Source organism: Symphodus melops, assembly GCF_947650265.1.
Source record: "Symphodus melops genome assembly, chromosome: 15".
NCBI classification, from domain to species: Eukaryota; Metazoa; Chordata; class Actinopteri; order Labriformes; family Labridae; genus Symphodus; species Symphodus melops.
Genome location: NC_136705.1, coordinates 18,074,710 through 18,101,231, shown reverse-complemented (window position 1 = coordinate 18,101,231; position 26,522 = coordinate 18,074,710). Strand labels below are relative to the sequence as shown.

The following is a 26,522-nucleotide window of genomic DNA, read 5'->3' as shown; positions in this document are numbered from 1 at the left end:
TCTTCAATATATATTTGATCTTGTATTAAATTGATAACGTATTTGCAATGATACACACTCAACTGAAAGTCTAATCACCCTGAATATGGGCAATTGTGAAACTGCTGCCACCCTTTGTTCTCGAGAAATTTCCCGACCTCCTCTGGAGAGCTGTTAACCTGAACAAAAAAACCAGTAGGTCTGCACGAGCCAGTCACCTCCCCCCATCGTGGACTCTGTTTTCTCTTAAAAACAGGCCCCCTTTCCTTTCTGTTAGATATGGCATCCACGCCTCTACATAAACGTGAGCCGAGAAGCGGCTCCTCCTCTGACCTTAGGGTTCATTTGTTTTCCATCATTTTTAAGCAGAGATTGGAGTCATGCTCCCTGTGACTCATGCAGGGAGGGTAGATGTCTACGCAGGGTGGGGCTGGTGGGTGAGGGATTTTGCCAGTACTTTGTGGCTGCCAGTGGAGGAATAAAGCATCCAATTTGCAGAAATGCAAATGAATGGATAGAGATGTTTATTACGATCATATGAGTTAAAAACGGCTTTTGTGGGAGTGAGCATGTGGTAGGAAGAGTCTGCATTCATTATAATCCATAATTAATTGTATAAACAGAGAAAAATGATATTTTTGCAGCTGCACAATCTTGCAGAACAAAAACTCTGACTGGTTTATGAAGACTTGCATGCTGCTTTTGCATTGGATAACATAGTAAAATAGTGTTTGGTTTATGTAACAACACAGTGGTTAAAACCATGCAGAATAAATGTTGTGTTTCAGCTTCCAATGTGTGCTCCAGATGTGTTCCAGCTGCAACAATATGATGTTGATTTTCTGCACACAATAGACCAGGACAGGAGACACTGAAAAAGTTGCACTAGTAGGCTAACCCCCCAAAAAGGGATTTAAAATCCCACCCCCCTGATCACTACTTTCCACCTCCTTTCAAAAGTTTGTCAGTTCCCAAAAGTGCTGAAAAAAAGCAGCAGCAGAAGAAGAAGGAGCAGGAGGAGTCCATCACTTCTCTTCTTCCCAGTCGTCTCGGTCTTTGCGAGAGGTGAGGCTGACAACTTAATTGCCCCCCTAAGGCACTGTTTTCTTCTTCTTCTTTTTTAAAATTCAGCTTTCCGTGCCGTTTGCTACACCTGCCTGCCAAGCTGCAGCGCTGATGGGCGCGGCCGGGACCCGTGCCCAAATCTCTGTTTTGACTTGCCTGGGAAAGTTGGGCGAAAAAGCACAAAAGGACGGAGGAGGACTTTAAGAACATCCCACCCAGGCGCGTCAACTTCATACCGACACATTATTGCTCCCGTGGATCAGTCGGCGCATCTCAACAAGGGGGCTCATCGGGATTTGACTGACTGTTGTTCAAGCTGGCTGAAGGTAGGCTATGGATTTAACAACAGGAATACTGTTCTTTAAAAAGTTTTTCTTTTACTGATTAATGCTGATTTCTCCCATCTTGCTGGTACATCTTTGCACTAATCGTTCTGTGGGATTTTGGTGATGGGCTTTCAAGCTTGGATTTGTTGGATGGAATTGTGCTAAGTCCTCTCTATGCCAATGTAATAAGCGATGGGTATATAATATATAAATGCACATGGTCTGTAAAACAAACCAGGGGGTTTTGGGGGAGATCATCTGCCCCCATGTATCCTTAAAATTAGTCTCTTAGTGATCTCAGGATAGTTTTACATGCTCTCTTACTGTGCTATTTACATCCATCTAAATATAATGCTGGACCTGGACGGGCTGTAGCGCCAGCTTTATGTGACAGCAGACTTTTTGAGGTCCAGATCAGTTACAGGCTGTAAAAAAGAGATTTGTGTTTGACTTTGGTAAAGGAAGTACTTAGTACATCTTGAAATGCTGCTGCAACTGACTCTTTATTGTTTTCACATTTTTCTGCGATGAAGGGAAACTTTGTTGGACTTTTAAGGCTTCTTATTGTGTTTCCAGAATTGTTTTATTTAATTTAAGCTTTATTTGTCGTTGTTGGTCCCATTGCGATTAAGAACCTCTTTTTTTAATTCTAAAATCAAGTTTAAAGGGGAGAATGTGGATTCCAGCTTTTGGAGAATTTCTGCTTCTTGATTTCTTTTTGCTTTTTTGTATAATAAAGTGAGGAGTGTAGGAGGCACATGATGTTAAATGTCCTCAGATGCCAGGGTGTGGTAAGACGATGGGCTTTCAGGGCTGTGCAGGGATCCACTCATCTTTTGTTCTTTTGTGAGTTTGCTCTTCAAAGACATGAAAAGAATATCTATTGAAATCTGAACACAAGGCCTTATAGCTTCTGAAGGTCTTTTTTGTGGTGTTTTCTATTCAGGTGAGATTAAATATGTTTGGGAAGTTTTCGATGATCTAGCCTGGGTACACTGTAGGATTTCTGTTTGTTTTTTTCAAGATCAAGACCAAAACAAGCAGATATGTCAAGAGAAAGCTTGTGTCCTACAAAATAGTATATTGGGTTTTCAGAAGTATCATCATGAGACCCATGTGGGGAACATTTTGTCATCTTCGAAGGGGAGGAATTTAAGATCTATAAAGCAGTAAACAAACATCAGATACAAGCGGCCTGTTCTTTGACCGAGAAATTCGTGGAATTGACTTTTTTTTTGTTGCATGTTTTCCCTCAATAAATGTTTGCTTGGATGCCATTTAACCACATTTAAAAGTCAAGGAATAAAGAGACTTTTATTTGAGTTAAAGGCACAACACTGGTAAACGTTTTATCGTCATGTCACCAGATAAGATGAGATGGAGGAGTTAATAGCACTGATGGACTACACGGCAGACTTGTCAGAAGAGAGGGGTGAGACTTCTGAATTTATTAACACATTTTTGAAAAAGTAGACATCGTAACACCACAAGTAACACACACACGAAATGAATCAAACTGGTAGATGTGTCGATATTTCTGCCTTACAAACACAATAGGGGCAAAGCATCAACGATGTTTCCGTTCCACAGACCTCAAGTGTGGCAAGAAGTATCAAACCTTCATTTAAAGCTTAATGATGGATTGGCATTCCTGTCTAAAGACTTGATTCTGATTTCCCTGGTGATGCTTTTGACTGTCTTTTCTGGGGGCTCACTATCACTAACACCATGCCTTCACTGTTCTCAGGTTTCTGTTCTGCGCTGTCTCGGGGCTCAGAGGTGTAGGTCATCCTCAGGGTTTACCTCCTGCAGTCATGACTGAATGTAGAAGGATAGCTCAGATTCGATCTAAAGATGGCGAGGTCAAGGAACGCCTGATTATACGTGTGACCAAAACTGAGACAAACATATAATCAGCCGTTTTGTCGCCTACTTGTTCTGTTCTTGTTTTATGAGTCACTTCCAAATGAAAGTTTATACATAGATCATTTCTCAAAGCAGAGGTTACATAAGGGGGGGAGCAAGACAGACATTTCCACAGTTGGGAAACAAATAAAGGGTAAAGTTAAAGGGAATTTAGAAAAACGAAACGGTTTTAGGATATTTTTTTCCGCATTGTTTTAACGTCTTTGAGCCAATGTCGAAGGCTGTTGAGAAGTTCGAAAAGCAACAGCAGTAAAAAATAAATCACCTTTAGTGTCTTAGCCTCGACCTTGAAACAGACACAAGTCCGTAAAAGGAGGGAGGAAGATGATGATGACAACGAGGAGGCAGCATGAAAATGAAAATGAATTTAGGCTCCTTTACATCTGAGTCCAGTTAAACTGAGCGAGTTGCAGCTGGAGATCAAAATGTCTTCTAGTGGAGGAAAGGTTATTATTACAGTTAATTATCAACTGCAGTTTATTATAAATGATATTTTAGTCATATGTAAGGAAGTTCTGCTCTTTGTTTACATTAGGTAGTTATGGACCTGCTTATGGACAGAAACAGATGTTTGAAGGCTTTTGTGAGATGAACTCCAATTACTTAAGATTTTTTTCTAATCATTCTCAATGTTTGAGATTTCCCACCATACTTAGATCTCATGATGACTGCTAAACTAAGTAATTGTGCGTAAGTGTTTGTCTAAATCTGTGACACCCCCAGAAAAGATGGACCAGATGTGTTTGTTTGGTTTATTTTATATAAGCTGTATCTTTTTAAATTTCTAAATTATTCCTTAAATTCAAATGAAGTGACCTTATATTAGATAGATAAAAACAGACTCATAGTTATTCACCGATGCTTCATATATCAGTTATAAGCCACTGATGAGAACAACCTGTAGGTTATTGAAAACAAATCTTATAAAGATAACAATACTGAGCCATTAAGTCTGTACCTTGTTAAAATGACCCCATACAAGTTTGTCCCAGTAACAAGAATTATTCAGCTAATTCGTTTTTGTTGTTGGAAAAACAAGCAGAGAAAACACAGTGTTAGAGGATATGATAAAGATAGATGATGCAATAATCAGTAATTAAAATCAAAGCAAGAATAAAACAAGCCAGAAACAACAAAAGAAAACGAGGGAGAGAGAGAGAGAGAAAGACAGACAGACAGACAGACAGACAGACAGACAGACAGACAGACAGACAGACAGACAGACAGACAGACAGTGTACATTGTGATAAAACACCTTAATGTTTGCAGACTTAGTTTTAGGAAAAGGCCTGAAAAGTGTTAAACTAGCTCTTCTTTGATCTGAATGAGGTTTGTAGAAAACTGTCATGAAGGTTACAGGAGCACGCTTGCTTGCAGACTGATCTGGTCCAAAGTTGATTTAGTTATGAATACATCATTAATGATTTTAATGTTACAAGAAGAACCGCCCTGCCAGAGGACGACAAACACCAACCTGACCAAAGGACTCGAGTGTCGTTTTTATCAGTGGCTTATAATTTATTCCTGAGGCATTATTAAAAGATTGTTTATCCATACACATTAGCTTTAGTTATTATATACTATATAAGCACAGTATTAAGAAGTAGCAACATCTCCATCAACACCATCCATCATTCAACGTCACATTAACTCAAGCGTAACAATCTTCAGCATGCCCGTCATTCAACACCTCACTAAACACCTTCCCACTGGTATTACCACACAGAACTTTAAATAGTAGACTACTGTCAAGAGCTGCACAGTTTATACAGATTAAACATTTTCTTTCTCTATAATGTACCATCAGTTGTGACAGAAGCTGTAACCACCACAACCCGGCTGACTTCTCTGCCACCAAGTGAGTGTCTCCTCCTCCTACCAGCCACATGTTCTTTAATTAATGCCCGTAAAGTGAACACATAATGCAGTAATTATAGCAGAGGGTTCTCTGAAGGAAGTTCCCGATGAGTAATAGCTTCTCTGTGTTTTGCTCTGTGTCTTTTTGTTGCTAGAGGGAACCAGCGGATCAAATCACAGGAATATGTCCAGCAGTGGTGGAGGGCTGGGCTTGGAGAAGAATGTCTTAACCCAAAACAGCAGTGGAACGTATTTCTCTTCATGTGAGAGCACATTTCCACTCGTGGTTCAGAAAGAAAAAAAAAAAATTGGGAAGTTGTGTAAAGCTGCATGTTATATTTTTAACCCCCAGCAGAGACAACATTTATCCTGATTTAACCTTGGACATCACTTGCAGTTTTTTTCCAGGCAGAGATAGAGGAAGTGTTCATATCCTTTACTCAGGTTTTACAAGCAAAACATAGCTGAGGTATCCACAGGGAAGAGTAGGCTCCTCATTGTGCATACATGTCTTTGTAGTGTTGCTTACTATTATATTAGTGATCAAACAATGTGAAAGATACCGTTTTTCTGCTGTATTAACTTTTTAAAAAATACATCCCATAGCCAGAGAAGTTTACCAAAGTACTATTCTTATGGATAAAAAAAAATATTTTAATTAAGCAGTAAGCTTCATGTAGCTTCATTTTCAGGCATCGCTACATGTACTTTACAAATGTAGTGTAAAATGAGTTTTTGTGCAACATTCATGAAGAATTTATTAAATACTTTGAGTTAAATAAAACCAATTGCATAGGGAGGACACGGTATTAACACAGTTTCTATACAGAGCATGAAACATGTGTAACAGAGAGTTTATAGCTTTTCCTCAGTTTAAACTTGTGTCCCTAGTTGGGCCTTTACATCCACGGGGTAAACGATTTAAGTTAAAATGACCAAACGTTGAACTTACTATTATTATCATCAACATTCACATTGTCAAGCTATTAAATCAGATAAGATGTGAAACATGAATTGAAAGGACCTGAGGGCTTTTATCTCTTGTTTCTAATGTTTTGAAAAACAACGGCAAATGATTGATTGACATGTAGAGAAGATCTGTTAATTTATGATCAGTTTATCAGTTTCAACTCAACTAAATGAAACGGTAAAATTCTTCTTAATTATAATGATAGTGATGTAGTACACTACAGCCTGTTATTAAATAAGCTGTGGCCATTCACACTTTACATGCAATACCTCAAGTATATTTTCCGGGTTTTACTTAAATATTTTTAATGCAGGAATTTGAGAATGGGCTACTGTGGTAAATACGTGACTTTACTTTCACCTTAATAAATGCTGTACATTTTTACATGTAATCCATCCAGTTTATTGCTGGCGGTGCAACTTAAGGATCCATGAATTTGAAATTCTCATCTTAAGTAAAAGTAACTTAAAGTTGTACTTGACTGAAAGCACAAATTCCTAAACTGCTTCTGTGTCTGTAAAGACATTGTTGCAGGATATCAAAATAAAACGTGAATCTTTTATCTCTCCCTTTAGCCAATGTAGGTGTGAACACCAGCAACTACAACTCCTCCTCAGGGGTTTACCTGGGAGGATGCTCCTCGGGTGAAGGTGATGGAGGGGGCACCTACATTGATGGAGAGTTGTTTGGAGGTGGAATAGGAGGTGGAGGAAGCAGTAGAGGAGGAGGCGGAGGAGGAGGTGGAGGAGGAGGAGGAGGAGGAGGAGGAGCAGGGGGAGGGGGAAGAGGCAGCAGCAGCTACATGGTGAGCCATGTGACAAAGGTTCGGTCCAGCTCATCAGGCGGTGCAAAGCGCGCTCAGACTGCTGGCTCATCAGGAGGCCTGTCGCCAAATTTCCGGGAGAGGAAGACCATCACAAGCCGCTCAGGGGGTTATGACGGTGAGATTATGTCAATTAAACAAACACTGCACAGTGTGCAACATGTTAAGCATAAAGCAGGGACAAAATAAAATAGAAGGAAACTCTAGTTCATGAGGGTGCTGTAAACATTTCAGCTGCTTTTGTGTTTTCTTCAGGAAGTTCCAGTGCTAATTCCTCTCCAGAGTTTACACGCAAAGATTATGGGAACTATTGTAAGTGAGAATGAAAGCAGTATTGGATTAAATACTCTCTGATTACACAGAATTATCCTCATATGTCCTCTCCCTTTGTTTTTTTTTTCCTTTTTGTGTTCAGGCTCTGGTGGCAAAAGAGGGAGGAGCGAGAGTCGAGGTATTTAATAATAGTTTTTTCCCCTCCCTCCTCCCTTCATTATTTCTGCACCATCTCACTCTGTATTGTTCCAACTTTTTTTTATTATTAAACCAGGATTCCAATTGTCCAATGTGTGTTGTGATTTCTTTCCAGAGAGCGAGATCAGAGCCAGATTACAAAGTGCCTCTCCAACACCCGGCAGATGTAAGACCACTTGAGACACATTGATTCAATTGCTGATGGTTATGCAATTCCTCATAAAGCGTCTTTATTCCAGTCTTCCTTTTAAGAGCCACTTGAAGAGTGGGAGTTTTGTACTGAGGGGTTACTTTAGGGCAGTGTGTTTTTCGTATTGTGCTGCTATTAAATTCTTTGGCTCTCTATTCAGTAGATTGCACACACAGGCATTCTTCCTCCTCCACCTCCTGTCACATGTATGTTTATGTCCATGAAATTGTGATTAGTAACACGTGTGCAACTCCCACAGATTTAGGGTTATACAGCACATCAGCAAAAAAGTAAAAGGGTGGGGCTTAAACGATATGGATCACGTTTGTTTGCATTGTGTTCATGTGAGGAAGAACTTAAGGGACAGTTTGTGGTGGCAACAATGGCAGAAATGAGTCACTGTTTGCTGTTTCAGTGAAAACAGAAGTGAGTCAAAGTTTAGCAGACGTTGAGTGCTCCCTCTGCTGACTGAAGTTTATAACTGCACTTACTTATTCTCCATTTTTAACATTTTAATCACCCCAATGTTACCTAACCTTGGCTGGGCAGCAGGTTAAGATGTTGCATACTGTGTGCCCCTTAAAAGTAGTAGAAAAGTTAGTACTATTATGTAAGTAAAAATCCAATAGCACCAAAGAACTCGTACCATATGTTTTCTGATGCTTTACATTGTACCAGCAAAAACATAGTACATTTTTCACTCTACTACATATTTGAGTCATAATTTTTGGATATTGAAATGCACATACCACACACATTTGCAGCATGCAATTCTTTATTGCATACAAAAAAATGAGTCCCTATTGTCATAAATTACAATATTACATATAAAGAAATTATAATAATAATTTATCAAAAGTGTAATAAAACTCTGCAGGGGGCTGTCTCTTTGAAGTTCATTATGCCAGTAGTTGCCTACATTCTGTAATATACCTCTGCAAGTACAATGATCACTTCAGTACTTTTGACTGTTGTTGATACTATTCATGAAAAACAAAAAAAAGGTTAAAATGCTTCAGAGGCCATTGACCCACAAGTAAGATTCAAACATTTATTTTTTTCACCCCCCAAAAAATACCATTGGCTAAGATGATCTTAAATAAAGACAACTGTTAAACAGTTAGTTTATATTTTAATTGAAGACTTGTAGGCTAAAGGAGAGCAAGCTCGGTGGGTCTGTTTCTTCCTGAGTTATTACCTTTAATTTAAAATATGTAAACTTTAATCAAACAACAGGTTGGTGGTTACTTTCCAACAAAACTGAAGGCAGTTGATAAACAGGTAAAAGAAGCTAAAGCTAAATACCTTAGCAGATTTGCAACTACCTTCTTAGCTAACTAGTGTATTTGGTGTAATAGGTGAGGTTAAAATACCTTTACATGTTAGTTTATCAAACTGTTAATTTATTTGGTCTATATTAATTTAGTATATTAATACATCCCGGTACATTGGTTTCATGATATAAATTGCATATCAATACAAACTGGAGAGATACCTAGAAACTCAAATAGGCCTATAAGCCAATTTTAAGTTTCTTTCATGAGAAAAAACATAAAATAAGACATATTTCAGATGAAGTAAGACTTAAACAACCCATTGAGAACATTCAGTTTTATATCTTGTGAGTAATATGTGTATTTCTGCAGGGACCGAGCTGGATGATGTAAAGAAGCTTCTGAAGGGACGTTCCAGCAGCGTCAGCCCAACTCGCTCCTCTTGCGCCTCAATCACACTGCCTGTCCCTAAGAAGGCCGCCGTGGAAACCAAGACCATCTCAGTGGCCACTCAGTCAGGTATATGCTTGCCAGAGCTGCACTTATTCACATTCTTTACATGCAGAGACACCCTTTATTTGTCTCCCTCTCTAAGATACATGGTTCATATTTGCCTTTGTTGTAGCTTGTTTGTATCAGCTTTGTGTTTACAGGAGCTTTTTATTTTTCCTTGACCATGAACTCGATGTATTTTATGTATAGATAAAAATATGAGAGGCACAAACTGGGTAGATATGAAATTATAGACCAATCACACACTCATGTTTTTAATCCAATGTAAAGCGTCCTTGAGTGCTTGGAAAGGCGCTGTGAAATAAAATGTATTATTATTCTTTGTCTTCTCTCCTACAGGTTCTCCTATACTGAGCTCTGGTGTGAGAACAGGCGGTTTCCAAACCATTGAAACATCAACCCTGTATGACACCAGTCTGACCAACGGGCACTATGATACTGGTTTAAAATCAAGCCAATATGATGTCACTGTAAAATCAGGCCAGTATGATACTGGTGTGAAATCAAGTCATTATGATACTGGTCTGAAAACAGGCCAGTATAGCAGCAGTTTGAGATCAGGGCAGTACGACACCAGTGTGAGAACAGGCCAATATGACACACTGGACACTATGCTTCCATCTTTTACTTGGTCGACGTCCACACTGCCGGCCTCCGCCGCCACAGCTGCCGCTGGCAACAGCAGCAGCTATTCTTATCAGGTCGGCACAAACAACATGGGGGGAGGATCTTCACCAATTGGCCTCACCTCCCCCTCGTCACTGTCAGGTAAGACCATCCTTTGAATCCTACCTGTTGACTGCAGTCTATGATACTACCTCAAACATGTAGGTGTAATGTAGTAAGGCACATAAAACACAGTCTACAATTCATTGTGGGTTGGGACTACTTTTAGAGTAAACGAAAAATCACTAGGCATATTTTTGTATCTATTTCCCCCCAACTTCCCGTATACAAGCAGTTCCAGCTTCTAGTCTTACTGATATATTGAAATAAACAGAAAAATACAGTTTTATTCTGTGTTGTGATTCATCATTGTGATACAGTGACTTTGTGTAGTTCATTTATAACTGTCTTTCCTATGTGTGATTTTTTGGGGCTTTTTTGTTTTCCCTTTTCTTTTTGTAGGTTTAGATTCGAACAGAGTTCACGATTTAAATTCATAAAATAATACCAAACTTTTCATCTTTTTTTCCACAGTTTATGGCTTTCAGAATAATCTGGCGCCCACATCTGCCAGTGTCCTCACCACAAGTGGAGCCAATGTTAACGCTAGTCTCGGAGGTAAAGCTGAAGATATCCACCACATCTTGACACTTATCAAATGCTTTTCATCAATAATGATATAAAAGGGCCTCTTTTTTTACACGAGTCTATCTGTTATTGACAGGTTATGGTGTTCAGAAGAACGTGTCGAACACTGGCGGTGTCGCCAGCACTGGAGTCTCTACAAGTATGTCCACAAGAGTTTGAACTCCCTCTGATCTGATATCAAAGTTATCACGGTTCGGCTTCAACGATTGCTGAACTGTTTCATTTGTGTGTTCCAGCCACTAGATCCCAAACTGATGATGCTTTTAAGAAAGACTACAAGTTCCTCATCTCTGATAAGGAGAACTTTCAAGCCAAAAGGGACACAGAAATGCTCGTTTTGGCCAAAGACAGCGGGAAGCACTTCACCAGCAGCAGCAGCGTTCAAATGGGAGGAGGTGAGTCAGTTATGTAACCCCCCTCCGCCTGCATGGCATAGCTTACCATGCAACCTTTATACTAGTAACTTTGAGGTATTTTAATGAACATGAAGTTGTGAACCTTTTTAACCCCTCTTGAATCTAAGCATTCCTCTTTTTTTAAACTTGATATAAATCAAACATTTCTGCAGAAATAGACTTTACATGTACATAAGCATTCTTCAAGCCCCTCTGACACCTTTTTTACTTTGTTACAAAACACTCAAATGAATATGGATTCCTCTTTATGACTTAGGAAAGCGAACAAGACCACATGCAACAAGATTGACCACAGTGTTAGTTTCACTGCCTGTAGACATTACTAAGGGGTAGATTTAAGTAAAGGTGTTTTACAGCTTACTGAGGAAACAGCCTCTTTTTTACAAAGCAGATATTCATCATGAGCGATACGTTTCACTGTTAAAAGAAAGCACTATGAAACTTTTTGTGAGGAAATATATATATCTCGGGCATGTACGAAATCAGAAAAGAGAGAAGATGTACTGCTTGTCCACAGGGGGGCGCCTAAAGCTGTAGAAATGAAAAGGTCCGCACAGGAGTTTTAAATACACTTCATTATATTCTGCTTGTTATAAACTGCTTGTTTTGTTCTGCTCTACTTCCTAAAAAAAACAAAACATATGAATAAGAATTAAGAATAAGTCATTCTAACTTTACAGGGTCGCTGTCAGGAGATTCAATCAAGAAAGAGAAACTCATTTCAAGCTACGGTGAGACGATGCCCCTGAAGACAGAGACAGGAAACTCTTACTGTGAGTGCCCGTTCGAAAATTCTCAAAGAACACAACCTCTGATTGGATTGTAAGAACTGGTTCATCATGATTGTTTGTTCTTTTTCTGTAGTCGGATCATCAGGAGTAGTCATGAAAGACAAATCCACATATGCAGGTATTGCTGATTGCGTGTACAGTGATGTTTACGTGATGATTCAAAATTTTAGTGCTTGAAAATGAGTTTTTTTTTCCCCCGGTCTTCAGAGATCCGCCGTGACAGCGGCGTCTTTGGAGGTGGAGGATTCTGCTGCTGTTCCGATGCCTGTTGCTCCTGGTGGAAGTGGCTTTTGGGTCTTCTCCTCCTCTCCCTGCTCCTTCTGGGACTCCTGTTTGGGCTGATTGCATTGGGTAAGGTCAATTTATGCAACAGTCTGGGATTAAATGTGAGGAAAAAAAAAAAAAAAAAAATCTCCACAGAGATCCTCGCTGTGCAATAAAACCTCTGGGAGGGGCTTTTTTCAAACCAATAAAAAGTGTTTTCGACCTTTAACAGGCTGGTGAACATTATTTCACAATGTTGCTGAGACCTGTGAGAGAGTAATTGTTCTCCTTTTTTGGAAACTTGATCTGTGTCCTGCTGCCATGAAGTCACTTTGGCATTTATTGTCAGTGGAGAAGCTCCATAAATTGTTGCCGGATGACATCAGAGACACTTTTTCATGCAGTAGAAACGTTTTAGGGAATTTTTAATAAAAAACGACCAGGAAATAAAATCTTTAGTAACCTCTGATTTGATGGATTGCGATCTTGATTAAAACACACATAAAAAACATAATCTGCAGAATTTCATCCAGTGAGAGATCCCTCTACATTCATGAACAAACAGAAACTGCTTTTAGCTTATTCTACATTCTTTTACTGCTGATAATTGACAAAATCTTAACAAATATTGGCTAAAACACTCTGAAAGCAAAAGTATTTTACAAAACAGATGGCTATTATTTTCATTAACATCTAATTCATTTATCAGACTGTTTGTTTCAGCTCCTTTTAGACAACCACGTTTATATTGCTTTTATATTTCAAGCATGTTGTAAATTTCTCTGTTTGCGAGATGAATAAAGGATTATCTTATTTTATGAATGTTGAGATTAAGCTGAAAACTGAAGATAAAAGTGACTTGGGAATTAAATCAGGAAGGTTTGACTTAGTTTTGCTCCTTGACCAAATCATTTAGTGTATTTCTTTTTCTTTCTTTTTTTTTTTTACATTTCTGTATTTTCTTTGAAATAACTTCAGTGGGAGTATAGTTTTGTTTCTGTCTTCATGTCGGGTGATTTATAGATGAATTGTTGTAGCTTTTTCATTGGTTGTGTTGAAACATATATATATATATTTTTGTTTAAATCCATGGTTTACAAACACAATTTAAACCCATACCCCATATGTAAAGACTGACTGTATTATTTATGATTCAAAAACCTTAATATCCTTTTTAAATTGTGTTTGGAAATCCAGCGGATTGAAAACACCCTCTTAATAGCACCTCTATGTACAGTCATTTAGATCTGAGGTGACGTGTTTAGCCTGTGAATACAACACTGTGCGAAGAATGGTGATGATGTTCATCTTGATTGTCAAATGTCATGTGTAAAAGATAGATAGATAGATAGATAGATAGATAGATAGATAGATAGATAGATAGATAGATAGATAGATAGATAGATAGATAGATAGATAGATAGATAGATAGATAGATAGATAGATAGATAGATAGATACATACAACACATAACTCTGTGCCTTTAGAAAACACTAGAAAACAGTTTTATTGACAAATTGCTGAAATCTGTGCTCCTTATGTGCATCTTAAAACCTTTGATGTCTTTTTCTTAGCTGAGGATATGAGGAAGCTGAAGAATCGGGTGGCTACCCTGGAAGCTGAGTCCTCAGTTGTTGCTGCTCGAACCAGTCGGGGTAGAGACTCCACTAACGACATCTATTTGGGTGGAGGTGGATCTACTTCTAACACACACGTTGTCCATGGAAGTGGAGGCGGAAAAGACACAAGAATAGGCATAGCTGGTGTCGGTGGCGGCTCCACGGGTGGAAATGGAATTGATGTCAGCCTTGGAGGTGGTACTGCTGCTGGCGGAAATGGAGGGGTCAGCGGGTCGGGCACATCGAGTGCTAGAGGTTCCGGGACTGGTTCTGGCACTGGTTCTGGCACTAGTTCCAGCAGCAGAACGGAGATCAGTTTAGATGCAGGCACTGGGCTCGGTGTGAGTGGAGGACATACGGACGCTTCTCTCAAGCTGATGTTGCAGAACATGTTCAGAAATGAAATGCAATCACAGGCGTTCAGAGGTACTGCACATATGTAACGCCTACAACAATGTACCAACATACAAACTAAAAACACACACGTCATTGAAGTGTTATTTCTGTCTCAGCTCTTCTAGTATCCTCAGTGGGAGATTCATACCGTGGCCAGCCTGGACCTAAAGGTTAATACTACAACTTATATACCAAAATGTGCACAATTTAACATGAGTCAGCCTGTTTTAATCACATCTATATATTTCTTTCTTCTCAGGTGACACAGGACCTAGAGGTAAGAAAGATTTCAAGACAGTCTATCCCTGTTTCCTGAACATTTTCAGGACTGCTGCCCATTTGTTAAAACAGCTTTTGTCATCTCTTACGTACACTCATCATTATCAAATGTTTGTTTTGTTGGTCACAGGAGATCCTGGTCCACATGGACTTATGGGTGAGGAGCACTATTTCACTTTTTATAAGTTCTTGACATGTGTATAGCATTATGATGGAGCATCATGAATACCATCATTTGACTGACTGTAACTCTTTGACCTCAGGTGCTCCAGGTGCTCCTGGACATGCAGGCCCTGAGGGTCCTAAAGGTCAAAAAGGAAGCCAAGGTATTGCAGATCTCTATTTCAATCTCCATGATATAATGCTCAGAAGTTACAGGAATTGATCACCTGTTTGTGAAATACCTGACCAGGTGATCATGGAGTGGATGGGATAGTTGGAGCCAGGGGTCGGGAGGGTCCAGCTGGCCCGAGAGGTGAGCCTGGACCTTCAGGCGTTGGACCGAAAGGTGACAGAGGTAAGGCTCAGATTTTCAGCAGTCAGAATGTGTTAGAAGAATATATGTTGTCTCAATAAAACTAATGACATTGGTTTTTGCAGGCACACCTGGAGAACCTGGAATCCCTGGACCTGTTGGCCTGGCTGGACTTAAAGGTGAGATCGTTGAACTTGTTCCTTTTTATTCTTAAATTAAAAAAAAACCTAAAACATCACTAATTTTTATTTAACTAATGTCAATTTGTAAAAGTGTATTACCTAAAATAAACACCAGGTGGCAGCATAGTAGACTAACCATCAGTGAAACACAAACAAGATCTCTGCTGTAGACATTCAGTACAATTAGTATTTATTACAGGTGCATTGAAGTGTTCATGAGGTTTCACTGTATTAAGAAAATAAATATTGTGATTTCTTTTTTGCTTGATTTTCATTACGAGGTTGCCTAAAGGCTCTTGTTATAGTTTTACCTTTATATACTATTATAATACATAACAATAATAATATAAAATACATAAATAATAATCTTTGCATCTGTGCTCCAGGTGAAATTGGATCTCCTGGAATTGCTGGGCCAGCAGGTGAGTCGTGTTGTCCAGTCATTACTTTTGCGAAGCATCCCTGTGACTCCTGAAACACCCACCGAGTACAAGAGTTCCTCAAATGTCATAAAAGCAACTACAATTTTAATAGAGTATGACTTCATCTCCTTTATTTTTCATTTCATGTTTCGTGCAGGTCCACCAGGTACACATGGTTTCCGTGGCGAGGCAGGTTTACCTGGTTTTAAAGGTATGTTAATTGACATGACATGTTTGCTTAATGCAGTAAAAATCTATGTTGATTTATTTTTTTATATCACAATGACCTTCCAATCACTCGACAGGTGACAGAGGGGTTCCTGGTCTTTCTGGACAAAAAGGTTAGTTTGAATCCAAAGTTTTTATTCAGACTTTTGAAGCTTTACAAAGTTTCTAACTCTTAACTTAATGATTGCATTTTTCAGGAGACACTGGGGACAAAGGTCTCAGAGGTCTGCAAGGTCAGTACATCTTTGGGAATCAAACTATACTTGAAGCTGTGAGAGAGGCGTCCTAATTGTAAAGAGTGGGAGCAGTTTCCTGATCAACTTGTCCCCCTCCTCAGGTGAAGCTGGTTTACCAGGACCAGCAGGGCCGGCTGGAGAGAAAGGACAGAAAGGATCAATGGGTAAGTTTAAAGCATCAGATGATAAATATTTGTGACAAACTAATTCAATTCTTCTTTTAAACTATAACAGTTATTTGACCATCTTTTCCTCCTCCGATTGAACAAAAATATCAATCAATTAATCAATCAACCAACCAATTATTTGTATAGCGCCAATTTACAACAGGTGTTATCCCAAGATACAAAAGAGCATTTGGGATAATATGCAGGAAGGATTTCTCCTTTGTATTCCTCACCTTCCGGTTGTCCATACTTCTTTGCCGCTCAGGTGGATGTCGGAGCAGGCCGTGCATGAATGAGAACGTTGATGGTTTAGGGCATGACACAGTGGGTGGTGGTTGGGTGGTGGTTGGGACGACCACAGTCCGATTTTTGTTGCGGACTAAAAATCACATGTGGAGTGATGAGTTAAATCCTCCTCATGAGAATGTGAACTACATAAAGAACAAAGTGTTGGTAAAAACTCAGCTCAGGTAGAGCTAAGAAGTATGTCATTTCATGATATTACAAAGACAAATAAATCTGATTGACAAGAGCTGTGACATTGTTTACAGAAAAAGTAAAGGCGAGCACTGGCCGTCATATTTATTTTTTAGTTTAAGATTATTTTTAGAATTTTTACTCTGTCACAAAAAGGCACAACATATTTAGTTTATTATACATGATATTTATACTATTTATTATTGGGATACATTTTTTTAAGATGAAGGGCAGTTTTTGTATTTGTTAATGAGATAAATCTCAATCGTTTTCATGAAGGCAGTAACGTGTAATAAACCAGCTTCACCACAAGAGAGCAACATAGAGGAGTCTGCTAATGAATCGCCTTGTTTCCTTCTTAATTTCTGGTGTATGATATTAGGAGGAATATTATTTAATTAAAAGATAAACTCTTCCAAAAAAATGATTTTTGATTGGCTTATAGATGTATTGATGTAATATTATTTTATTTTTTTTATGTCGTCAGGTTTGTCTGGACATGATGGTGTCAAAGGATCAAGAGGTAAATATATGACTTTAAGACTTCACATTGGAAGAGACACAGAAAAATACAAGGGTCAGGTTTTGTTTTCTCAAAATTGAAATGTCAAAGAAAAGAACACCCAAAGAACGTTTGTTTGTTTTCCTGCAGGTGATCAGGGAGTTGCAGGGCCACCAGGACTCAGAGGTCCTGCAGGGCCTCCCGGGGATAATGGACTTACAGGTAAGCTGAGCTTGAAGTCACTTGATCCTTAACCTTTTAGTGATGTTATCATCAGTGGATGTTGAATTTATACAATATATTCATTACATCTCACCCTCTATAGGACAACCAGGACTTCAAGGACCTCCAGGTATGACTCTTAATATACTGTTGTTGATCCTGTAGCTCAGCTCATGCTCTCAACATTCAAACGTACCAACTGTCTGTCTTTATTTTCCAGGGATTGCAGGATCTCCAGGACGACCTGGTTCCAAAGGTACATCACCTGACAACCTTATGTCCTTCATAGCCTTCTGCTCTGTGAGATACTGTGTGTTCTACCATCGGTCTATGCATCTCTGTAAGGATCTGGCTTTCTGTTTTAGGTGAAACCGGTGAAGCAGGACGAATCATCAACGCCGGTAAGATCAGGATGAAATTTCAATCCAAACATATCTTTCATTGAAAATATGCCATCTGATCTGATCACTTATATTTTTCAGCTGGCTCCACTTCTATTGGCATTCCAGGACCACCCGGGCCTGCTGGTCCTCCTGGGCCTGCAGGACAGCCAGGACTGTCAGGTCTGACCTTAAGCAGCCCAGAAAGTTGCCAGATTATGTTCTATGCAACTGCGTGATTTATATCTAAAACCATTTCCTCGGTAACAAAAGCCTGTCACTGTAGCAGTGGGAGCGTCAAAATCAATATTATTCTTGCTCTTTCTTCTCAGGTCCCATTGGTCCTGCTGGTCTGCCTGGCCAACCTGGTAGGTCATCTTACTACTTTGTTCCACTGGATGCTTTTTGGATAAGTAGAGTCTCATAGAATCTGCATTTTATTTGTCTCTACAGGTCCTAAAGGTGACAGAGGATATAAGGGAGACCAGGGAGAGGCGGGAATATCAGTGCGAACGTCCGAAAGTGTACGATCAAGCAGCACCGGAAGTGAGTAGTTATTTTTAAGGATTTTTTCGATGTTAAAGCTTTTGAATGTAAGTGATTTCGTGACTGATTGAAAATCGCTTGACAAAGTCTAGTCTAGAAATAAGCTGCTGTATCTGTGCTGTAACTCGGCAGAATACACTTCAAGGAAGACCATTCATGTTGAGGCGAACATTTAACATAGAGACAGTAGAATTCCTTAGCTGTAAAATACAGTCAGTACATTAGATATAATTGTGGTTAGTTCTAGTAAACAATAAGACGGACATTTTGGATTTTATGTTGCTTCACAGCCTTTCCTACTTTCAGCTCTTCACCTGATAAATGCTAAAAGTACTTCCTTCTTTTTTTACAACGTGACTCACGTTTGGTCCAGATTCCTGCTCAATACTGCATCTTTTTTTGGGGCTTTAGATTTTACCTTGCCGTTATGTAGCGCCCCATGTACAGAGGTTATAGTCCTCGTCACAGCGCCCCTTGGTTGGAAGCTGACCCCTCCTTTCCTCTCAACATTACCATGTCTCATCCAATGAAGACATAAAGACCCACAAATAACTTAAAAAATAACTTACTTATGATATTTTGTTGTGTTACAGGTCAGTTTAGTTCTGGTGGATATACAGGACAACCCGGTCCACCTGGCCCACCTGGTCCTCCTGGACGTCCAGGTACATAACACGTACTCTCTTCTACAATATAAGGAACATAGGATTGTTTATTTTTCATGTTGCTGTGTGAAGATGATGAGTTGATTATTTTTGTCTAGTGAACACCAGCGTTATTATCTTCAGGTACATGATAATGAACCCGTTCACATCAGAGAAACATTTTTTCAACCTCTTATCATTGGATAGAATAAAATGGACAAAACTACACTTTCATGCTGCGACTTTCTGTTCAGCTCTGAATGTGAAAGGAACTCAATCATATTTTTTTAACTTCTACATAATAATCACATGATCCCAAAATGATTGATGCCATAACCTCGAGATATAGATATGATGAACTTGTGATCTCCAGATAACGGCATGAAAAAGTAACTGGCTTCTGCTGGTAACGTCTTGACATACATCATCCTACTGTCTGATTGTTATTTGTTGTCACTGATTGTTTCCAACATTAAATGTTTAATAGGCGACTCAAGGCAAGGACCTCCAGGACCACAAGGGCCTCCTGGTCAGCCAGGTGAATAACACATTAAAGCCATTTAAAAAAAAGAGAGCGAAAACATCTGATCCAATGTAAATAAAATGTGTTTGGTGATTTGTGGAGCTGAGGAAGTCATCATATAAAACTTGAATCTTCGTTTTTCCTTCAAAGGTTATGGAAGACCAGGACCTAAAGGAGACAAGGGAGATGCAGGCTTTTCATCAAGCTCTGGTATGATACTGATAGTACGAATCTCTCTGCATTCGTTCAGTTTGGTTACACACTGTAGAAATGATCTATTCTGAGTAGCTATGACCATACTCACATACATAGATGCTTGACATTCTAAGAGTAAAAGTAATATGATTCTCCACACCATGTATAGAGGAAACTTAAGCTGGAAGGAGTTTATGACGCATGCTGTGAACACGGATGCACAGTGATCATTAAACTTGTCTGTTCTACAGCTCACATTAAGTCTCAGTATGTATCATCAGACCCCCAGTTGGGTTATGCCATCTTCTATTATCCAGTCTGTTTTATAGATTCAGCATTAGGGACATTTGGTTAAACTCCTTACAGATATAAACAGAGATTTTTTTCTGAATCTTGATGAAGCTGTGACGTGAATAAACAAAACATTTAAACACCACTCTTCTTGCAGGAACGTTCTACCCTGGACCACCAGGACCACCTGGACCTGTTGGGCCTAAAGGATCAACAGGTGATCACATTAAGTGAAGACCTCCAGGAGTCGCCTGCACTCAGAGATTTATGAAAGAACTTTATTACAACATCTCCTTTATTATTTCAGGTTCTCCTGGACCAAGAGGATACCAAGGTAAAAATCTGTATTCTTTTGAAATCTTATTCAGCATCGATAACTGTGAGCCTTTTTAAGCATATAAAACTGAAATCTGATGTCTGTCTCAGGTGATCCCGGCCAGCCAGGTGTGCCAGGCAACCCAGGGAGATCAGGAAGCTCTGACAGAGGTCAGCCCCCCAACATATACACTTTAAATCTGATAGAGTTATAAGGGACAGACACATGATTGGGAATCCGGCTTTTTGCACTATAGGACTCAATGTTACTGTATATGTCTCTCTACAGTATCAACATTTTCTGGAGGGATTCAGATCCCTGGACCACCAGGCCCACCTGGGCCTCCTGGAATTCAAGGACCACAAGGATATAAAGGTAAACCTACCAACATGTGGAATTCTGTGATGGCTGTACGTGTTTTCTATTTTATATGGTAATTTAATTCAAGCAGCCCCCTCCAGTGTTGGAAAATGAAGCCAATACTGGAGGCGTGACAAACTGCAGTTCCTTGAGTGTCCACTTGAGGCTGGCTGCAAAAGCCAAGGAATCTCCATTAGAACCCATGAAACACTCATTTCTACACCAGAAAACACCTGTAACAAAATCTGTAGACAAGAAGTTGTGCGTAAGATTTTGGCTGATTTGACTGCCTGCTGAACAATGTGTAGCTTTGTGCCTCAACAATGGCCTCAACTCAATCTTTTTGCCTATTTAGCTAGCAGGGAGCTAAAGCCTATGGCCCCTATTAGGCGTCATAACGCCTCTTCGGAAACAAATATCACTGTGACTACGTCCATGTTTTATACAGTCTACAGTTGAAACACTGTAGTCTCACATCAAGATAACACTTTGGTTTATCATTTCTAAGGGGATCCAGGTACTCCTGGAATTCCAGGGTCTTCAAGAGGTAAAGATTAAACACAATCATTACTCAAACAACTCTTTACACTAATTCCAAATAGATTTTGATTCCAGGTAACATCTTCCAGTTATTAATGGTCTTCTTTGTCTCCAGGCTCCATCTCAGTCACCTCAGGCCCCCCTGGTCCCCAAGGTCCTCCTGGTCCTCCAGGCTCCTTCTCTTCCTCTAGCGAGATGCGGCAGTACATCTCTGACTATCTAAGTAAGAGTTTTTTTCAAGTGACATCAGAAGCTTGAACACTGTCACAGGGGAAAGAAGAGAAGATGAACACGTTTTTTTTTTTTTTGTTCCACACAGGTAGAACCTTACAGTCCAACTACCAAGGACCTGCAGGTCCACCTGGGCCTCCAGGAGCCCCTGGAACCTACTTAGGCTCTATGGACGACATCTCTTCACGGGTCATTGCATACATCCAACGTAAGTCTCTGCTATACCGCGGAATTGACTTTATTCATCTTCTTATAGAACAACCATTAACTGTGCTGTGCTATTCCAGGTTCAGGCTCAGGCATTGGCATTGGTGTTCAAGGACCTCCAGGTCCACCTGGTCCACCTGGACCTGGCTCTGGCTCTGGCTATGGATCCCTCACTGTCAATGGTCTCATCACCATGCTTCAGAGTACGTACAATACATTTAGGAAATACATTATCAACACACTGCAGGTCTGTGGAGTCTGTACCTTGTTAAACCCTACTGGACTCCTGCTGTGATCTGTACAGGAGACGATGTGAGGAGATATATCACAGGCCCACCTGGACCACAAGGACCACCTGGGACACCAGGAACATCTGGAGGATTTTCAGCCAGTTATAATGTAGAAGAGGTCGCCAGATATGTGTTCAATATCATGAATGGTAAGCAAAGGTTGCATTTAGAGAAGGCGCTATCCCTTAAAGAGGTGACTGTACTCCACTGGTCAATCAAACTGCTTTCATTCTCATCTTCAGAAAGAGGGATTGCTCGAGGTCCGCCTGGGCCTCCTGGTCCACCTGGTCTTTCAGCGTCTGGTGGTACAGGGGGAAATAGCGTCTCGTCCTTGACCCTCGATTATTCTCTGTTGGTAAAAAGTAAGTCATACTTTTCACAGGAGGTTCAACTCTCATCTGGTTCTCGTCTCTCACTCATCCTCTAACTCGTTTCTTCCTCTGTTCAGATCCTGATTTCCAATCATGGATGGCATCTGTCTCACATCGTGGTCCTCCTGGCCCTCCGGGTCCTCAAGGACCGCCAGGGCCTCCTGGGCTGCAGGGACACTCAACTGCCACCGTGTACGGAGCAGGAGATCGAGGTTACAGCTTGGAGGATATTCAGCGTTACCTGCAAAGTGAGTCTGACGGAGAGGAGGAACACAACGAGTGGTTAACACAGGGGAAGGCTGATCTGGGACCTGTTCAATTCAATTTAGTACAAATATTTAAAAAAATCCAGAACAAAACAGTATACAAACATAATCTCAATTTTAGCATTTTTTTGGTTTGCGATGACATCAACATTAATGGGTTCGCCATCCTTTCGTCATCCTTCTATGAACACAGAATAAAAGAGATGTTGATTTTGAATCTTTCTCAGGCTCTGGGTTCAGAGGTCTTCCTGGCCCTCCTGGTCCTCAAGGTCCACGGGGACCACAGGGTGCTTCGGGCACTTACTCTGGTGTGATTTCCTCCAGTGGAAACTTCCCTAGGGAGAGCATCCGTGCGGAAATTCAGGAATATCTGACCAGTAAGCTGCTCGCTGCCCACACACAGATTAAAGACAGGAGATCAGCATCTGTTGTCAAACATCACATTGACTTTTATTTTTCAGGTGATAATGTCCGTCGTGCCATCATCGGACAACCAGGTCCTCCTGGACCAACTGGACCGAAAGGAGATCGTGGAGAGCCAGGTTACAGTCATGGCTACGCACAGAGCCAAAGCTACTCTCTGGGTGACGTTCGTTCCAGCTCCAAACGTTCAGAGACTGATATCAGCAGGTTTGCTGAGACGATGGACTACTCCAGTGTGGCCGTAAAAGTTTCAGATTACATCAAGAGTAAGTTATACCTCTACTCGGTACAAATGCTGCTATTTCAGTTCCCTTAGTTGGAGGATCCTCCATGGATACATTAAGCCCATTGTTTCCCATGATTTGTTCACATTTTAGCAAAGGAAACATTAAGCCGCTTTAGTAATATCCCTACTATCCTTTAGCAGGTCTTGTTTGTGACATGTTGAAGAACATATTTAGGCATATGTGGCTGCACATCTGTGTATACGTTGCAAAGAGTACTAATATGTAATTCCAACATCTTAAACGGCACCAGTTTGCCAAAATGTCAACACTGTCTGCGAAGGAACCGCAATGTTAGCCGTGAGAGTAAAAGAGCTTCATCCTCCAGTCCGACGTGTAAATAACTTTATTCAGGAAGGTAGATTTATAGATGGGGTTATTTTATGAATTATAGATGGGTTTATTTGACAAATTTCTCTACTGTTCTTTAATTTAATCTCCCTCCTCTAGATCAAGGCCTGCTGCAGGAGTATCTGGTTAATGGTCCTTGGAGGGCTAACGTGAGAGCAATTCAAGGTCCCGCTGGTCCACCTGGCCCTCCTGGAGCACCAGGTGTGAGCCGTGTTATCGGAGCCTACGGCAACGTCACAGCTGACCTCATGGACTTCTTCAGAAGTGAGAAAACAGTGTTTCCACAAACTGGGTTTCTGACATGGAAAAAACTGGCCAGACTCTTGTTAGTCTGTTTGAAAAAATGTTGCTTTGCCATGATTTAATCTGTGATTTCGCCTTGTTGCAGGATATGGCACGATCGCTGGTCCGCAGGGAAGCCCTGGAGTAAAGGGAGACAGAGGATACCCAGGACCCAGAGGAGAAAAGGGTACATTAAAAACAAGTTAAAAAAACACTGCTTATGCCTTGATTGTGATGGAGATCACACGCGTCGCTGACTGAGCGTGGGGAGGTAGTCATGTGGGTGCAGTGTCAGGTGTGTGGGTGACTGATTGGCCCTGATTTGGTCCAGCTGTGTTGAGTTAATATATTCCCTTGAGCTGCAGCGCTCTGCTGACTCATTGTCTCACCATCAGAGATAGTGAGAGGTTCTCTCTGTGTTCCTTGTGTCTGATAGGAGTGTGTGATTCTACATAAGCACCACTTGACTTGTTTACTATTTCCAGCAGCTCAATAAGTGGAGTTTGTTGGTGCTGGGGATTTGTGACCCAGCCTTTTTGTTTCTTTGGAAGAATGTCTCAGCTTATTTGTTCTGCCCTTAAATCCTGTTTCTTATCACCGGCTCGGCCGCAGTGGTTTTGTTTCTCCTTATCTCGGGGCTATTTAGAAAAGTGAAGCTATTTTTTATCTTTGTCTTATTGTTTTGGTTCTTTCTCCCTTCTATTCAGTCGTTTGTAGCTTTAATGCCTTTTGGGTTTGCGTTTAGATAACTGAAGTCTGTAATGGCATCCCACTCCCTCCCCCTGACAATGGTCTCATGCCATTGGTGATTTTGAGTGGCTGCTGCATTTCAATTAGTTCTTCACAGTTGGACCACTTCTGGTTTTTGGTGAAGCTGTTTATGTTGACCAATCAAATTGACATGCATGTTAAAAAACACTCATTGGAGTGCTTTTGTTCCACATCCTCTGAGACCCACAAGACAGCTGCTTTCAATCAGCTGCAAGAAGTACTCGCACCCTCTCTGTATATACTGTTAGACCAAGCAATCTTATTGGACAAAACTCATTCCATAAGTGCTGATATAGAGTACAACATCACTGGGACTTTTCACAATAAGTATCACTTCACCAGGTGTTATTTTATACACAGCGGTCTGTTTTTGTCATCATAAACTCACTTGTTGCCTTATATAAATTCAAACACAAATAAATAAACGTTTTATTTTGTTTCCTGGAGTAATAAGTGACATGTCCATTGCTGAAGAGCTGTTTGGAATGTAAATTAATTGAACATGTACGAGTCAAATTCCTTTAAAAAAACCAAACTGATTTTGATTTCAGTGCACAAAGACATCATCCATCGTCGTCCATGTAGTCCTCATATTGAACTCCTTGTCGGACAATGCATTCATATTTTCCAGCATTTTCCCATCATCATTCTTTTTGCATGTTTACAGGTGACCGTGGACAGCCAGGGATGCCAGGACTACCTGGGCCACTAAGAATTGAGGTTCCACATAGGATACAGAAGAGGGACTCAGGTAACCTCCGTTTCATGATACTTCAAAAGACAAGGTCCAGGGTGACATTCATCTTATTAATAACTACTTTTATTTCATCCTCTGCAGAAGACAGTATGGTTGGTCGTCACAAGAGGCATCGCCGTCGAGCCACTGGCGTCTAAAGAACAAACTACTGGATCATATCACATTTCATTTTTACTCTTCTTTTTTTGTCGGTGTTAAACGTTTGCTATGCGAGTAGTCAAATTGCTCCTTATGGTTGCCAATTTTGGAAAATGATTTTAGAGAAATAAAAAAGCTAAGAAATGCATCAGTCTCTTTAGAACTGAACTCTTTCAGGCAGTGGAGGTTTGGATTCAGCTGCTGGTCAGTGTTTTTGTAACACAGACTTCATGTTTTTTTGAAGACGTGGGTGTATAATGTTTACTTTGCTTAGTAAGAAGCTTGCATTCAAACCTTTTTTTTTTTCCTTCCAGGGGCAACATTGTTCAAGAAAATATTTCTAAGCAATACAAAGCTGATACTTTATTTGCACTTTGCTTCATTTCCCACTGCTTAAATTACTGTCTGGTGTACTGTTTATTTTTTGTATTCATTGAGGATTATACTGTATTAAGGACTATATCAGTGTTTAATGTTGCTACATAACTCTTCAGATTTGTCTTAAAAATATTTTAACATTCACATTATTCAAGCAGACGTCCGGCAATAAGAGCTCTGGCTGTTATCCATGACTCCCACATTTATAACAAAATAAATAACGTTGTTAAACACACAAAGCGTTGCATCCTAATCCATAAACTGAGCGTAGCAGTCAGAGTGAGGGTCGTCTGTGCAGCAGGGCAGGGTGAGCGTTAACAGTACGTTTGTGAAAAGGATTGTGGGTAAAACCTAGAAGGAAGTTGTTCACATAGTTAAAGGACAGAGACTCGGACAATCACTAACAAATGACTGATTGGATTGTATATTTTTGTATAAGAGCGCACTGAAATGGATATATTTTCTTTATGCCTTTAAATGTTGACGAGATTAAATTATAAAAATGTTCCCGGATTTTGTTTTACATGATTAAAACGTTTGACATTTCATCAATATATTTGACACACAAATAAATCTATTTTTGGATTTGTGAGT

At 40.1% G+C, this 26,522-nt stretch overlaps 1 protein-coding gene across 2 annotated transcripts; it reads left to right on the top strand.

Annotated features, from left to right (window-relative positions):
• Nucleotides 1–383: 383 nt before the first annotated feature.
• Nucleotides 384–26,520, top strand: col17a1b (collagen, type XVII, alpha 1b). Of its 2 annotated transcripts, XM_079362027.1 has the most exons (56): nt 384–1,370; nt 2,738–2,802; nt 5,104–5,154; nt 5,309–5,416; nt 6,699–7,064; nt 7,202–7,258; nt 7,362–7,397; nt 7,533–7,583; nt 9,254–9,400; nt 9,734–10,162; nt 10,595–10,678; nt 10,785–10,847; nt 10,945–11,103; nt 11,805–11,897; nt 11,989–12,033; nt 12,123–12,266; nt 13,754–14,224; nt 14,311–14,364; nt 14,454–14,471; nt 14,604–14,630; nt 14,737–14,799; nt 14,886–14,990; nt 15,074–15,127; nt 15,517–15,552; nt 15,710–15,763; nt 15,858–15,893; nt 15,978–16,013; nt 16,118–16,180; nt 17,148–17,183; nt 17,313–17,384; nt 17,488–17,514; nt 17,605–17,640; nt 17,750–17,785; nt 17,867–17,947; nt 18,097–18,132; nt 18,218–18,310; nt 18,904–18,975; nt 19,442–19,492; nt 19,628–19,687; nt 20,121–20,180; nt 20,271–20,297; nt 20,390–20,449; nt 20,568–20,654; nt 21,148–21,186; nt 21,295–21,402; nt 21,499–21,618; nt 21,698–21,820; nt 21,922–22,056; nt 22,150–22,269; nt 22,356–22,526; nt 22,772–22,921; nt 23,006–23,233; nt 23,702–23,866; nt 23,991–24,071; nt 25,323–25,406; nt 25,494–26,520. In XM_079362027.1, exons 2-56 carry the CDS (start codon nt 2,748–2,750, stop codon nt 25,547–25,549), a joined length of 5,319 nt encoding a protein of 1,772 aa, XP_079218153.1. In that variant the 5' UTR covers nt 384–1,370; nt 2,738–2,747; the 3' UTR covers nt 25,550–26,520. The 2 variants fall into 2 exon arrangements, with proteins under 2 accessions (XP_079218153.1, XP_079218154.1); XM_079362028.1 differs by lacking the exon at nt 2,738–2,802 and having other exon boundaries at nt 385–1,370.
• The last annotated feature ends 2 nt before the right edge of the window (nt 26,521–26,522 follow it).

What these genes read in the sequence shown, in the direction of transcription:
- col17a1b (XM_079362027.1), top strand. Translation starts at nt 2,748, where the DNA reads ATGGAGGAGTTAATAGCACTGATGGACTACACGGCAGACTTGTCAGAA. An exon ending in TGTTAACGCTAGTCTCGGAG is followed by an intron (nt 10,679 to 10,784) that starts GTAAAGCTGAAG and finishes TGTTATTGACAG; the next exon opens with GTTATGGTGTTCAGAAGAAC. An exon ending in AGGACGACCTGGTTCCAAAG is followed by an intron (nt 17,641 to 17,749) that starts GTACATCACCTG and finishes TTTCTGTTTTAG; the next exon opens with GTGAAACCGGTGAAGCAGGA.